Genomic DNA, 14511 nt, shown 5'->3' with positions numbered 1-14511 from the left:
GTTCAATAAAGCTGCTGCAAGCACAGCCTATCGACTACAGTGCAAAGGGAGGGGCGGCCCAGGTGCGCCGGCCGCTCGCGCCGCCGCCTGACGTCATCCACGCAGTCGCGTCACTGCTGTGCGCCACGGGTCCGGGCGTGATGGCGGCGCTGGGCGGGGACGGGCTGCGCCTACTGTCGGTGTCGCGGCCGGAGCGGCAGCCCGAGTCAGCCGCGCTGGGCCCGGGGCTGTGCTGCTGGGTGTCCGTGTTCTCCTGCTTCAGCCTCGCCTGCTCCTACGTGGGCAGCCTCTACGTGTGGAAGAGCGAGCTGCCCAGGTGCGGGGGCTGCGCGCGCGGCCGGAATCCGCGCCCCCGCGAGGCGGGGCTGTGGGCGGGGCTTGGGCCGGCGGGGGTGGGGCCGCATTAGCGAGGAGCTGCTCAAGGCCCCCTGGACTTACTGTTCCCTTCCTAGGGACCACCCTGCTGTCATCAAGCGGCGCTTCACCAGTGTCCTGGTGGTCTCCAGCCTGTCCCCTCTTTGCGTGCTGCTCTGGAGGGAACTCACTGGCATCCAGGTGCGAAGGAGGCGGGGCACAGGGCAATCAGGGAAAGAATCCAACGCTTTTTTTATTTTGTGGGAGGGAACATCACTGATGCCCTTTTTCCTGTGGCTCAGCCAGGCACATCACTGCTCACCCTGATGGGCTTCAGGCTGGAGGGCATTTTCCCAGCAGCTCTGCTGCCCCTGCTGCTAACTATGGTGAGTCCTGCTTCGTTTTTCCTGTTGGTTGTCACTAGTGCAGTGCAATGCCCGTGTCCAGCCTTTGGCAGACGCACACAGGAATTAGGATGTGGCCTTGAGCTCCCTGGTGTGCATGTCTGGGAAACCTGAGGTCTCATGAAGCTGACCAAGGGCACTGGTGTGAGCAAGGTCGCGGGATTGTGGTGAGTCATTCCTTTGATCTGTTTTTCTGCCCCCAGATCCTTTTCCTGGGTCCACTGATGCAGCTCTCTATGGATTGCCCGTGTGACCTGACAGATGGGCTGAAGGTTGTCCTGGGTGAGTCTTCAAGACTGAGAAAAAGGTAGGCACAGGCAGTCCAGGACACTGGGGAAAGGAGTCAGTGAGATGGTGTGATCTGGACTGAAGAGGTGAGATGTCACCTCTCCGGGTGTGTTTCTTCAGCAATAAAATGGGTCATATTGCTGGGTACCTTATAAGTTTGATACTTAAGGAAGCCTCTCAGGACCCAGAACAGTACCTGATGTGGGTCAGACAGTGCCTTCCCCTGCTTTTCCATCCTTTGGCTTCCCTAAAGACTGGCCTTGGTTAAATTTTGGTGTCTCCAGAATTTACCATGGCTCCCTCGTCTACTGTGGTCACTTATATCTGAAGACACTGTAATGAGGTCTGATAAGGTTTGCTCCCTCCCCCATTCTGATTCTCAGGATTCCTGACCTGAGTTTGGCCAGAATAAATCTGTGGGGAGGCCCCAGGGGGCGGGTCTCTGTTTTCAGTAACCAGGCACTCATTGCATTACTTATCCTGAATATTTGCCCTAGCCCCTCGTTCTTGGGCCCGCTGCCTCACAGACATGCGCTGGCTACGGAACCAAGTTATTGCACCCTTGACAGAGGAGCTGGTGTTCCGGGCTTGCATGCTGCCCATGTTAGCGCCATGCACAGGTCTGGGCCCCGCTGTGTTCACCTGCCCACTCTTTTTTGGAGTTGGTGAGTCTAACTGGTCCAGCAAAGATGTTCCCAGCATGAGGTCTAAAAATGGGGCTTGGGGTGAGGCCGGGAGCTAAATGGCTGGCCAGAGGAATACAGTGTGGTTTTCTTCTTCCTCCCAGCCCATTTTCATCACATCATTGAGCAGCTACGTTTCCGCCAGAGCAGTGTGGGGAGTATCTTCTTGTCTGCAGGTGAGCCTGGGGAGCTTGCCCGGGACAGTTTGGGGCTGGGGTGTGACATCCCTGACAGCCACTCTACAGAAAGGGCTGGAAACACAGGGCTCCACGGATTGGATGGGGACCACTGATCGTTGGAGGTGGGGTACAGAGGACAGCCATAGATGGTGGCCAGGCAGCCACTGCCGAGGGGAAAGGGTGGTCTCTGGCTATGGGATGTGCAGTACTGGGGCAGGGTGGGCATGCATGTGTGGTCACTCGCGGCCTCCATCTCCAGCCTTCCAGTTCTCCTACACTGCTGTCTTTGGTGCTTACACGGCTTTCCTCTTCATCCGCACAGGTTGGTCCTCAGTTTTTCCTGGGTCTCCAGGGGCCCACAGATGTGGGTGGGAGAAGGGGAATACTGTGGATGTTACTGTTCTGCCAGTCCTTGAGGCAGACTAAGCCAGGGCCCTCAGCCTTTCAGGTCTGAAGGTGGAAGCAGAGGTCATGACATGGGGGCACATGAATGTGTGGAGTGGGGTGTCACTGAGTCCTGTTTAGGGGACCAGGGTCACTCACTCCAGGCGGGGCCGCTCCCTACACCGCACGTCTCCGTCTCCAGGACACCTGATAGGGCCGGTCCTCTGCCACTCCTTCTGTAACTACATGGGCTTCCCGGCCGTGTGTGCAGCCCTGGAGCACCCACACAAGTGGCCGCTGCTGGCAGGCTACGCTCTCGGTGTGGGACTCTTCCTGCTTCTGCTTCAACCCCTGACGGACCCCAGGCTCTATGGCAGCCTTCCCCTCTGTCTGCTTTTGGAACGAACCGGCGGAGCCTCAGAGACCCTGCTCTGCTCCTGACCATCACTCTTGTGCAGACTCCAGTGAACTCTTGACGGGCTCGCCAGCCCCTCCCTATCAAGAAATACTGCAGAGGAGGAGCTGGCTGGGGTCCCCGAGATCTCAGGAATTTTTGTAGGGGATTGAAGCCAGAGCTAGTTGAACCCCAGGGACCAAGAGAAAGGAGCAGATACCCAAAGGGTGCAGCTTCTCAGAGAGGGGCCGAGGAGCACCTGGACATGAGGGACAAGGACAGATTCTGGGAGCACTCCCTCTTTGGACTGCTGCTTCTCTTAGCTCTCCCCTCAGCCCCTCCGAAAAGCTGCTCGGTGGGTTTATTTATAAAACCCCTCCTCCCAACTTCCCAGGGTTTTCTCACTGTCTTTTTGCATCAAGACTTTGTATTGGGATATTAAAGAGATTTAACTTGGGTAACATGGTCTTGAACCTTTGGGAATCCATGTACTTGGATCTTGGTAAGGACCCAAGCCAACACTTGGGAGTGTGTACACCTCTCTCTCGGCTACCTCGAACACTGCTGACCTGGACAGGTGAGCCTGGCAAGCAAGCCCCAACAGCAAAGGATAGGGCGGGACCTTTAGCTGCCAGGGCTGTGGTTCACTCTTTCCGGAGCTGTGGCTCAGTTAGCAGGTACAGCTGGAAACCCATCTCACTGTGGGGCCGGCACCTTCGCTGCCACAGCCCTGACCCCTGTGAGCTGGTGGAGGGTGGCTCCAGAGCGCACGACCCTTCTCCATCTCCCAGGAGTAGAGGTCTCTGGTTCCACCTGGACTGCTGCCCCTCTGCCTCACCCAGCCCTGAGAACGGCACGGACTCCTTCAAGCAGCACAGCTCCTCAGGGTTCTTTAGGAGCCCAGTCTTCTACCTGCTCGCCACACTCTACGGTGGCTCTTGTTTTCCGGGCCAGCCCTTTTCTCCTTTTGCTTTCTTTTTAATTTGTGAATATCATTTTAAGTCTCCCATGTTCAAGGTTGTTCTGAAACTTGTTTCCTGAAGCTGGTGACTGAGGAGAGAAAATGGACATGTAGTCATTCCCCAGTGATCCCCCCGGCCCCCAGGGTGACTGTGACACAGCCACACTCCTACAGCTGTGAAGGGAAGTATCAGTCACACCTCTGCCTCCAGCCTGTGTAGAAGCTGGCGGTTGGGAGGTGAGGGGGTAGGTAGTACATTTAGATCTTGAGGTCCAGAGAGGATGCAGCCTAGACCCCACTGACTTATTCTCCCCCAAAGTCATGTGCCAAGACCCCAAGAACACTGGGCAGAAAGGGGTCCACTTTCCTGAAATCCAGGAAGCTTTTTTTAAAAAAGGAAAACAGATTTGACCTAGATCTCATGAGAATTCGAGAGACTTCCACCCATACTGCCCCGGGTTGGGGACAGCACCCGGGATGGGGCAGACTGTACATGACCTAGTGTGGAGGGCAAGGGAAGGCCACCTTTATTGAGCAAATGTCCCAAGACCTGTGAATTAGGTCTCCCCCTACCCCCAGAGGTAGAACCCCTAAACCACCTGCTGCACACCTGTAGTCCCCACCAGGAGCAGACCCTTATTTGGCAAGAGATGAGTATGTGAGCAACTGCCTGCCCATAAGGAAAGGACGAACGGGAAAGGGAGCGGGCCACTGCAGGTAGTGTGTCCCATGGGCCAGGACCTCAAGGGCCTGACCTTCCTACTCTCAGGTCCTGGCTGGCCTGGGCCTGCCCTGGCTGCACAGCTCCTGTTGGGAGGTTTGGGGTAGGGTTGGCCAGGCTGCCAGTCGGAAGCAAGATCACTCGATCTCTAGGATGAGGTCATCGCCTTCCAGTGTCATGTCCTTGGTCACGTGAACCTTGCGGATAGTGCCCTCCACGGGCGAAGTCACCACAGTCTCCATCTTCATGGCACTGAGCACACACAGGGGCTGGCCCTTAACCACCTTGGCTCCTGCCTCCACCTTGATGTCTATGACCTTACCAGGCATAGGAGCCCCGATCTGGCCCTTCACATCCTTCAGAGCCTTGGGGTGGAAGTGCATCTCCTGCAGACAGGACAGAGGTGACATCAGACAGCAGGTCAGGCCCAGTCCCACCACCCGGTGGGCCCTGGGACACTGTACCTTCATTGCCTGGGTGTCCTTAACCAGAATGGAGCGAAGCTGTCCGTTGAGTTCAAAAAACACCTGCCTCTGGCCAGCCCGGTTCAGGTCACTCACTGCCAGGGCCTTGATGTGCAGCGTCTTGCCCCGTTCCAGCTCCACCTGCAGAAATAGTCGCAGACCAGATTGAGGGAGAAAGTCAGGAGAGCAGCCCTGGGCCCCGACTCAGGGAAGTTATGCTCTGGATCTTTCTTAGTTCCATGTGTGGAGGCCTAGCTGGCTAGTCACACAAGGACCATTGCTGCGCCCCAGTTCACAAGGCTGTGAGAACCAAGCTTGGGGCTCTGGCAGGGCTGCTGTAGACCTGGGGCTGAGCCTGAGCAAACACTAGAACCACTGACCTCAAACTCCTCTGCAATTTTGGGTCCTTGAAGAAAGAGGCGGGTGTTGAGGCTGTCCAGGGGGCCGAAGGTGGCCGTGAAGTCTTTGAATTGGGCAAAGACATCAGGGTACATGGCTGCAGAGAGGACATCCTCGGGGGTCACCTCCTCCCCATGCCGCTCAATCAGGTCCTTCTCCAGCTCCTGCAGGTTCAGGGCGGGGAGGGAGGCCCCAGGCCGGCCCTCTACTCTTGGCAGGTCCTTCAGCACCTGAGCAGCAAAGCGGAGGGTCACGCCGGGTGCTTGTGCTCAGTCCCTGCCTCACACCATAAGGCGCCTTCCCCACCTTGGAGCGAAAAGGCTCGGGGAAACCCCCATGGGGAATCCCAATGTAGCCCTGCAGGAACTCCACCACGGAGCGGGGGAAGGACAGCTCTTCTGCCTGGGCTTCAGCCTCTGCGCGGCTTAACCCATTCTGCACCATGAACTGGGCCAGGTCCCCCACAATCTTGGAGGATGGTGTCACCTGAAGGGAAAAGATCTCTGGTAATAAGGATGTCAGGCACAGAGGCTGGAGTGGGGCGTACAGGGCCGTTGAATAAGGGCCTTGCTCACCTTGATGAGGTCCCCCAGCATCTGGTTAGCCTCCACATAGGCCTTCTTGACCTCCTTGAACTTGGAGCCGAGCCCCATGCTGTGGGCCTGGAAGTGTAGGTTGGTATACTGGCCCCCTGGGATCTCGTTCTCATACACATCTGAGTTGCCGGACTTCATGGTGGCCGTGCAGTCAAAGGCTGAGTACAGCCCCCGGGCCCCTTCCCAGTACTCGCTGTAGTCAAACACACGCTCCAGGGGGATCTCTGCAGGGAAGCCAGAGTCAGGAGAGCTCGCCCAGATCCCATCTCAAACTCGGGTGGGAGCAGAGGGAGGCATCTGGGTTTTGTGTCCCTGGCTCTGCTGGGATTATTTGCGGCTACAGCTTTGAGAGGGGCACAGCCATGGACTACAACATCCTACCTGTGTCCAGAGGAGTCCCTTTGGTGCAAGCCACCAGGGCCCCCATGCTGGGCTGCGAAGTCATCCCAGACATGGAGTCTGCTGCCACATCCACAACATCAGCCCCAGCTTGTGCACAGGCCAGCATGGCTGCCACACCTGCTCCTGATGTGTCATGGGTGTGGATGTGCAGCGGAAGGTCGGGGAATCGGTCCCGGAGGGAGCTGACCAGCATGGTGCAGGCCGCGGGCTTCAGTAGCCCCGCCATGTCCTAAAAAATGCAAGAAGTACGGTGAGGAGGGATGTGACGTGTTTCTGTGTTGCCGGCCACGGTGGGTATGGTGGGTATGGTGGGAGGGCGAGAGGAAGAGGTGAGAGAAGCCCTGGTACCTTAATGCACAGGATGTGTGTGCCAGCCCGCACCAGTTCTTCAGCTAAGCCCATGTAGTATTCCAGCGAGTATTTAGTGCGACTGGGGTCAGCCACATCACCGGTGTATGAGATGGCAGCCTCCACCACACCCCCAGCACTGCCTGCTGCCTCCATGCCCAGCAGCATGTTTGGCAAATAGTTGAGGGAGTCAAAGATTCGGAAGACGTCCATCCCATTCTCCTTGGCCACCTCACAGAACCTGGCGGGCAAGAAGAAAACAGGCGAATCCTACCTGCACCTCCCCCTCTAGTTCCTACCCCTAGCGAATGAAGCCTGGCCTGGCAGGGGAACAGGGCCTTTTCTAGGTCAGCCAGGGCCAGGAGGTGACAGGCGCCGACAGCGCTGTCCAGCCTGACTGAGCCTGGAGGGTTAGGAAGAGTCTTGGCAAAGGTAGCTGATGAGCAGGGCCCTAAGGCCTGGGTTCCAGCGCCACTTCCGCACAGGGCCTCCTGGGACAAGTCATCTCCCTCAGTGTTAGCTGCCGTGGGGACCCAGAAGCCCAGCCTGCTCTGCCTCTACGGTCTGTGTTTAGTCCCCGTAGGGCACAGTCGGACGCTTTGGAGCCCACTGCTGTGCGGTCCAGCGACCCAGGCTCACTTGAAGACCACGTTGTCGGGGTAGTTGGTGTAGCCCACAGCGTTGGCCCCTCGCAGCAGCATCTGGAACGGGATGTTGGGGATGAGTTCCCGGAGCTCCTGCAGCCGCCTCCAGGGGCACTCGTACAAGAAGCGCATGGCCACGTCAAATGTGGCTCCTGGACAGGAACAGAGACGCTGGTCACTCCATACGTCACAAGGACCCTACAATGCCCTCCATAGCCTCTCACTCCCAGGGTTCCTCATGTTCTAGCCCTTACCAGCCTCTCCCCCTACTGATGCTCAGGGAAACAGGCTCATTTGTGCCCCTCAAACTACTCAGGACAGGGTCTCCATCCACCCGCGCAGCCTCGAGCCCAGGGCTTTCCAGCAGAAGCTGGCTGGAGCTGGGTCTTGTGGAACAAAAGCCTTCATCCTCATGGTCTCACTGCCGGCCTCCCTCTGTCCCTAGTGTCCTGGGCCTTCTGGGTTGGACACTCAATTTCTGCTAGCACTGCCCAACACCCCAGCCCTCCTCTAGCTACCTCCCCAGTTCTCCATGCTGAAGAGCCTGTCGAAGCTGTGGGCAACATAGGGTGCAATCTTTTTGAGGTCATGTGTGCGCACTCGAGTGGCCAGTAGTGACTGGTGGGCATCCCGGAAGGTGGTGTCCATCAGCAGCAGCCCCTGGTGATTCCGCACAGCTCGGGCAAATCCCTCAGGCCCCTCTCGCAGAAGGATGTCTCGGAAGCCAGCTGGGGGTGGGCCTAGGCAGACAAGAACATTGGTGCCTATCCTGCAACCTCCCATTACCCCCTTGAGTTGGTAGAAATGGATCTCACCTACCTATAGGCACTGCAGGAACAACGGGGTCCACAGGGCTGGGACTGGCCTTGACAGGGATTGGAGTGGTCGGGCCGTTCACCATGACATGTCCTGGGGAGGAAGTGGGCAATATGTCAAGGCAGCCTGGGCAGAGTGAGAGCCAAGGGCAGTGAGTGGGTAGACTCTGGGATAGAGGCTCTCCCCGGGACACCCAGGCCTCTTGGGTGCGGGCAGTGGAAACCTATTAGGGGCCATGTAGACAGAGAGGAGGGCACAGGACCGTAACAAGGAAGGGCTAGGGGGCGGGAGACAAGGAGCAGTCAGGAGGGAGAGGGTGGGCAGACCGAGGTAATGCAGCAGCTTCTGGGCCCGGTTCTGTGCGGGCCGCAGCTGGAACAGCTCAGGGTTCTCATCAATGAACTGGGTGTCCACAGTGCCCGCTAGGAACTGCTGGTTGTTGAGGACATTCTGCAGGAAGGGGATGTTGGTCTGCAAGACAAAGGCAGAGGGGTCACTGTGCGGCTCAAGGCAGGGAAGAGACTAGCCTGAAGCGCTACCGCTTCCCTCATCTCCATCTTTCTGGCAATGCCGGAAGTTGCCAGGGGCTAGATGCGCACCCTCCATCTCTGCTCACCCCAGAACTTATGCCAATGCCACCCCTCTTACTTGGGTCTACAAACTAAGATCTAACACCCCCCAAAGCATAGAACCTAGCGCTGCCTCTCCTGTCTCAGCACACATACCACACTTTACCCCCCACCAGCCATGCTTCTTGAACCCACCATCATGGGATCCCCTCTTCCTAACTCCAACAGCGCCCCCCTTAACTCCTCCGGGACCTCCTCTGCCCTGCCACTTCTCACAGCCACTGTCCTTAGGAAGCCCTGATCTGGACCTGCTGCTCCCGTGGGAGAGCCTCTGTCTCTGGAGCCAGGTGGAATGGTGGCCAGCATCTCCACGTTCCTCAAAGAGCCCTGTATCCTGTGCTCCCCCCCCCCCCCAGATATCTTGCAGATGGATGCCTGGTCTTCTGCCCTGGCTCCCCAGCTTCCTGTGTGGCTGGGTACACTGGACCTCTGTCCCATGACAAATCCTAGACTCAATCTCTTCTGCTCAGCCCACACCTTTCCCCTGAGCTGCCTCGACACTGCCACCTTTGCCCAACAGATTGGACAAGTGGGGTGCCTTGCCCACCAGCTTCTGACAGGAAGTCACTAACGATTACAAAGCAGGGCCCAGTCAGTTATCAGTGCCTTGCATCTGCTTGTCTCCTGGAAACTTGCCCATGCCCTAAAAAAAAAAAAAAAAAAATAGAGACCAGAGCGTCTGAAGAACCCAGGGCTGTTTAAGATGAGACAGATCCTCAGAGCCTCCCACCACCGCCGCCTCTACTGGAAGCTCCAGAGTGGTAGGAACAGGGCCAGGAACCACCTGGCTCCCAGCACAGGGCAACACATGGCAGATGCTAGAACACGTGTATGTTTGGAGTGAAGGGAACTCTTTAGGGGAAGAAAAAGTATCTGACACCGCCTCACATGACAGCTGAGCAGACTAAAGATCCAAATTGTTTTGTAAAAGTTGAGGCGTCCCAACAACAGCAACAATCCAGGCAGTGGATTCCAGCGGCACGAACTTAAGCCCCTCAAGCCGCGCGGTTTCCTACGCCCTTAGGTGTGAATAATACAGGCAATTAACAACAGCCCTAGGTCTCCGCTAGGAAACGGTTCTGTAGTTCAGTAACGTGCTCAAGGCTGCGCAGCTGTACCAAGCAGAACTAGAATCCAGCCTTTGTCTGCCTGGATTCCTGCCATCCACACGCTCCTGAGATCCAGTTTGGAGGGAGGGGAAAAGAAAGAAGGGGCCCAGGTAGTCTAGGGGCTAGGAGATGCCCCGTAGAAGGTGACGCCTTTCCACGCCAACTAGGTGAGCCACTCTTGATGGTGGAGAAAACAAGAACGGCGATGCCCAATCTGGTTCTGAGTCCTCTCATCCAAGCCCCGGCTCTGAAGCCACTTCGCATCTTAGACCGTTCGGGCCAGACTCCCTAAGAGGCCCCGCGGGGGAGGGGGCGGAGCAGCGACTCGGAGAGGACCACTGACGCACAGCTTCAAACAGCGTGCCACCGCCAGCCTGCTGGGAAAGCGCGCGGCGCAGACCAATCCGGCTGGAGGCGGAGGCCGGTTGGCTGGGGAGCGCCGGGCAGGGCGGAGGGAGACCGAGCAGAGGAGGGAGGGAGGGGCGCGGTGGGGCGGGGCGCGACGCCAGTCCCGTGGCCGAGCCCTCAGGCCCCACCCGCAGAAGCCCTGCTCGGGGCGCCACCCGAGCCCCCCAGGGCCCGGGCCTGTGGGGGGATCCTTCACGTGACTCGGTGATGCAGAACGGTTGTGACCTTCAATGTGTGTCTGTAAACGCGAGGGTCCCAGCAACTGTGCGGGTTTGCGCCCGGCCCTGCCCGGGGTGCGGGGACGTGTGGGTGTGTGAGCATATGTGGGCGTGTTGGGGAGGGTGCCCAGAGACATGTGACAAAGACCCGTCTCCGGGAGATGGTGAAGGGGCCTGCGAGCTGGCGCTTTGTCTGGTTGTCTGCAGAGCCGCGGCGGCGCCCGCCTGAGCAGCGCAGGATGCTTGGGCGCCAGGGTGGCCCGGGGCGCGCGCGCCCGTGCCAGGGTGAGTGTGCTGCGGCAGCGCCGTGGGGCAGCGCGACGGGCCTGGCCGGGCCTCGGGCGTGACTGAGTGCCACCCGTGGGCGCTGCAGTGGCAGCGTGTCCCCGTGACCTCGGGAGCCGGGCTGGGGCCCGGGTGGATCCCCGCGCCCCTCCCGGTCCGCCCTCCACGTGCGTGTCCGCGGCGCGCGTGTCCGCCCGCGCGCACCCGCCTGCCTGCCTGTCGCCGCCGCCGCCGCTGCCGCCACCACCGCGAACGGCGCGGAGAAAAGGTGCCGGGAGCCGAGAGAGCCGGGGCCGAGGGCCCGAGCGCCATGGGCCGGAGGGCGCGCGGCTGGCGGGCTGGGCCTCCCCCCCGCGAGAGAGCGGCCTGGAGTCGGCCGAGGCCGGCTGGGCCCGCGGGGAGGCCGGCCCGCGCCCCCTGAACGATGGACACCAGGTGAGCCCCCCTCCCCCGCCCCGGCAGGGTACAGCGGGAGGCCCGCCCGGGGAGGAGCCACGGTCCACGCCAGGGATTTGGGGGATCGCAGTCCTCAGCAGCCACGGAGGGGAAGGCGCGGAGGGGGGAGGGGGCTGCCCATTCCAGAGGATGCCTGAAGGAAGTTCCGGGACCCTCCCTGCTCTCGGCCCTCCTCCACTTCCTGCCTCATGCCTCACCTTGTCCCTGGTACCTGGATTCTGTTCAGCTGCTTGGGAAATGTGACCTTTACTCTGGGGGGCCTGAGCCTGCAGCCCCAGCCACCTTTTCTCCCTGGGGCCCTCCTTAAGCCTCTTCCTCGACCCTTCCCCGGTCCAGACTCTGGAAACTGGTTCCTGGGACCGTGCCCTGGGCACAAGTGGGCACTTGCCCCAGCCCCACCTGTGCCCGGGGCTGTGGCCCTTCCCCACAGGGAGCTCACCATGGCCCCGCCACTCCTATTGCTGCTGCTGGCCAGTGGAGCCGCCGCCTGCCCGCTGCCCTGCGTGTGCCAGAACCTGTCGGAGTCGCTCAGCACCCTCTGTGCCCACCGAGGCCTGCTGTTTGTGCCACCCAACGTGGACCGGCGCACGGTGGAACTGCGCCTGGCTGACAACTTCATCCAGGCCCTGGGACCGCCCGACTTCCGCAACATGACAGGGCTGGTGGACCTGACGCTGTCCCGAAACGCCATCACCCGCATTGGGGCCCGCGCCTTTGGGGACCTGGAGAGCCTGCGCTCCTTGCATCTGGATGGCAACAGGCTGGTGGAGCTGGGCAGCGGCAGCCTCCGGGGGCCTGTCAACCTGCAGCACCTCATCCTCAGTGGCAACCAGCTGGGCCGCATTGCGCCAGGGGCCTTCGATGACTTCCTCGACAGCCTGGAGGACCTGGATGTGTCCTATAACAACCTCCGTCAGGTCCCCTGGGCCGGCATCGGTGCCATGCCTGCCCTGCACACCCTTAACCTGGACCATAACCTCATCGACGCACTGCCCCCAGGTGTCTTTGCCCAGCTCAGCCAGCTCTCCCGCCTTGACCTCACCTCCAACCGCCTGGCCACGCTGGCACCTGACCCACTCTTCTCCCGAGGTCGGGATGCGGAGGCCTCCCCGTCCCCCCTGGTGCTGAGCTTCAGCGGGAACCCACTGCACTGTAACTGTGAGCTGCTCTGGCTGAGGCGGCTGGCCCGGCCTGACGACCTGGAAACCTGCGCTTCGCCACCACCCTTGGCGGGCCGCTACTTCTGGGCAGTGCCTGAGGGAGAGTTCTCCTGCGAGCCTCCACTGATTGCCCGCCACACACAGCGCCTGTGGGTGCTGGAGGGCCAGCGGGCTACTCTGAGGTGCAGGGCCCTTGGTGACCCTGTGCCCACCATGCACTGGGTTGGCCCTGACGACCGGCTGGTTGGCAACTCTTCCCGAGCCTGGGCTTTCCCCAACGGCACCCTAGAGATTGGGGTGACAGGCGCTGGCGATGCAGGAGCCTATACCTGCATTGCCACCAACCCCGCTGGTGAGGCCACAGCCCGGGTGGAGCTGCGGGTGCTGGCCTTGCCCCATGGTGGAAACACCAGTGCTGAGGGGGGCCGTCCTGGGCCCTCGGACATTGCTGCTTCTGCTAGAACTGCTGCCGAAGGCGAGGGGACTTTAGAGTCTGAGCCAGTGGTGCAAGTGACGGAGGTGACTGCCACCTCTGGCCTGGTGAGCTGGGGCCCGGGGCGGCCATCTGACCCCGTGTGGATGTTCCAAATCCAGTACAACAGCAGCGAGGACGAGACCCTCATCTACCGGTGAGGATGGGCCCTGCACGTGCCCTTCAGCCTGCTTTGTTCACTAGGCCTCCCTGCTGGCCCTGTGTCCCCAAGTCCTACCTGTCCCCCCCCAGGCTTGTGCCTGCCCTCCTTCTAAACTTCTAAACTCTCGGAGCATGGCTGAGCCGGCTGCCTGGGGCAGAGGAAGGGGGTCTCAGGTGTGGCTGTGTGTGCCAGCCTTCCTGACCATCAGTAATGGCAGCGTGGGTGTCTGCTGAAGCACCTGCCCCCCGCCCTCGGGTATTTCTGTCTCTGCTTGGTGCCACCCCACCCAGCTCCTGTGCCCGAGGCCTGTCAGTGCATACACCTGTCTGTGCGCCGACACTATCCTACATACGGATGCCTGTCATCGGCTGCCTTCTGGGGGAGCACAGGCCTGTGTGTGTTGACAGGGCCTTTCAGGCCTGAGGGGCTGTCTAGGGCAAACACGAGAGATGGGAATGGGGGCTGTACCCCACCCGGGGGCTCTGACCACCTGCCCTTGCCTGCAGGATCGTACCAGCCTCCAGTCACCACTTCCTGCTGAAGCATCTGGTTCCTGGTGCCGACTACGACCTCTGCCTGCTGGCCCTGTCACCTGCTGCTGGGCCTTCCGACCTCACGGCCACCAGACTGCTGGGCTGTGCCCACTTCTCCACGCTACCAGCCACACCCCTGTGCCATGCCCTACAGGCCCATGTGCTGGGCGGGACCCTGACTGTGGCAGTAGGTGGCGTCCTAGTGGCCGCCTTACTGGTCTTCACTGTGGCCTTGCTGGTTCGGGGCCGGGGAGCTGGGAATGGCCGCCTGCCACTCAAACTTAGCCATGTCCAATCCCAGACCAATGGTGGCACCAGCCCCATGCCCAAGAGCCACCCACCACGGAGCCCTCCACCCCGTCCCCAGCGCAGCTGTTCCCTGGACCTGGGAGACACTGGTGGGTGCTACGGGTATGCCAGGCGCCTGGGAGGGGCCTGGGCCCGGCGGAGTCACTCTGTACATGGGGGGCTGCTGGGAGCTGGGTGCCGGGGTCTGGGGGGCAGTACAGAGCGGCTGGAGGAGAGTGTGGTGTGACAGGAGGCCAGCCTCTCCGTGCCCTGAGGAAGGAGCAGTGCCACTGCGGGGCCCAGGTGGCAGCACCCAGCCTGGGTGGGCAGCACGGCCCTGGGCCCCGCTCTGCTTTTTCTCCTCAGTACCTCAGGCTCCCCAGGTACTTGGTGGGACAGCAAGCCCTTTCCTTGGTTTTGGCCTCCAGACTAAAGGGACAGGTCCCACCAACAGGTGCTCAGAGCCACCAAGGCAGGGGCTGCAGCCACCAAGAGGGAGTCTTGTTTCTATTTATAATAAAATTGTTGGGGACACTTCAGTGTAGGTCTTCGGTCTCATTCTGCCTGGTCCCTGGGAGGGAGGGAGGGAGGGAGGGAGGGAGGGAGGGAGGCAGGCAGGGAGGGAGGCAGGGAGGGAGGTTGGGAGGTTGTTAGAAGCACACAGACCAGTGTGTCCAGGACTCGCAGCCAGCCTATAGGGAAGCCCAGGGCAGCAGTCAAGAGCTGGTGTCTGCTGGCCCTGCCAGAAGGCAG

At 60.4% G+C, this 14511-nt stretch overlaps 4 protein-coding genes across 13 annotated transcripts in view; 3 read left to right on the top strand and 1 right to left on the bottom strand.

The window, feature by feature from the left end:
• The window catches only part of Top6bl (TOP6B like initiator of meiotic double strand breaks), an 80252-nt gene extending 80227 nt beyond the window's left edge, over positions 1-25 (top strand). For both annotated transcript variants that reach the window (XM_076563984.1, XM_076563990.1), the window contains exon 16: positions 1-25. This exon is cut by the window's left edge and continues 128 nt beyond it. The gene's annotated coding sequence lies outside the window, so the exon portion shown is untranslated.
• Rce1 (Ras converting CAAX endopeptidase 1) overlaps positions 1-3147 on the top strand; it is a 3190-nt gene extending 43 nt beyond the window's left edge. Inside the window, exons 1-8 of one of the 3 annotated variants that reach the window (XM_006980559.4) lie at positions 1-316; positions 453-555; positions 657-740; positions 962-1040; positions 1544-1711; positions 1834-1905; positions 2168-2230; positions 2495-3147. The exon at positions 1-316 is cut by the window's left edge and continues 40 nt beyond it. In XM_006980559.4, coding sequence (XP_006980621.1) covers positions 141-316; positions 453-555; positions 657-740; positions 962-1040; positions 1544-1711; positions 1834-1905; positions 2168-2230; positions 2495-2733 — 984 coding nt within the window. In that variant the 5' untranslated portion in view covers positions 1-140 and the 3' untranslated portion in view covers positions 2734-3147. Of the gene's footprint in view, positions 317-452; positions 556-656; positions 741-961; positions 1041-1543; positions 1712-1833; positions 1906-2167; positions 2231-2433 lie in introns of all 3 variants that reach the window. The other 2 variants (XM_076563996.1, XM_006980560.4) reach the window with 2 other exon arrangements.
• A 1004-nt stretch (positions 3148-4151) lies between these two features.
• Pc (pyruvate carboxylase) overlaps positions 4152-14511 on the bottom strand; it is a 94284-nt gene continuing 83924 nt past the window's right edge. For all 6 annotated transcript variants that reach the window (XM_006980562.4, XM_076563950.1, XM_006980563.4 and 3 more), the window contains 11 exons: positions 8364-8508; positions 8041-8130; positions 7740-7961; positions 7217-7373; positions 6578-6818; positions 6209-6458; positions 5807-6051; positions 5538-5717; positions 5213-5461; positions 4833-4973; positions 4152-4754 (listed from right to left, as the gene is read on the bottom strand). In XM_006980562.4, coding sequence (XP_006980624.1) covers positions 4506-4754; positions 4833-4973; positions 5213-5461; positions 5538-5717; positions 5807-6051; positions 6209-6458; positions 6578-6818; positions 7217-7373; positions 7740-7961; positions 8041-8130; positions 8364-8508 — 2169 coding nt within the window. In that variant the 3' untranslated portion in view covers positions 4152-4505. The remainder of the gene's footprint in view (positions 4755-4832; positions 4974-5212; positions 5462-5537; positions 5718-5806; positions 6052-6208; positions 6459-6577; positions 6819-7216; positions 7374-7739; positions 7962-8040; positions 8131-8363; positions 8509-14511) is intronic.
• Positions 10271-14297, top strand: Lrfn4 (leucine rich repeat and fibronectin type III domain containing 4). 2 transcript variants are annotated; one of them, XM_015999057.3, is made up of 3 exons: positions 10271-11121; positions 11573-12931; positions 13444-14297. In XM_015999057.3, the coding sequence occupies exons 1-3, from the start codon at positions 11111-11113 to the stop codon at positions 14003-14005; spliced, it is 1932 nt and encodes a 643-aa protein (XP_015854543.1). In that variant the 5' UTR covers positions 10271-11110; the 3' UTR covers positions 14006-14297. The 2 variants fall into 2 exon arrangements, with proteins under 2 accessions (XP_015854543.1, XP_006980623.2); XM_006980561.4 differs by having other exon boundaries at positions 10271-12931.

Source organism: Peromyscus maniculatus, chromosome 1 (assembly GCF_049852395.1).
Source record: "Peromyscus maniculatus bairdii isolate BWxNUB_F1_BW_parent chromosome 1, HU_Pman_BW_mat_3.1, whole genome shotgun sequence".
Classification (NCBI taxonomy): Eukaryota; Metazoa; Chordata; class Mammalia; order Rodentia; family Cricetidae; genus Peromyscus; species Peromyscus maniculatus.
The sequence above is the reverse complement of the archived record's forward strand: the minus strand, read 5'-3'. Positions and strand labels throughout refer to the sequence as shown.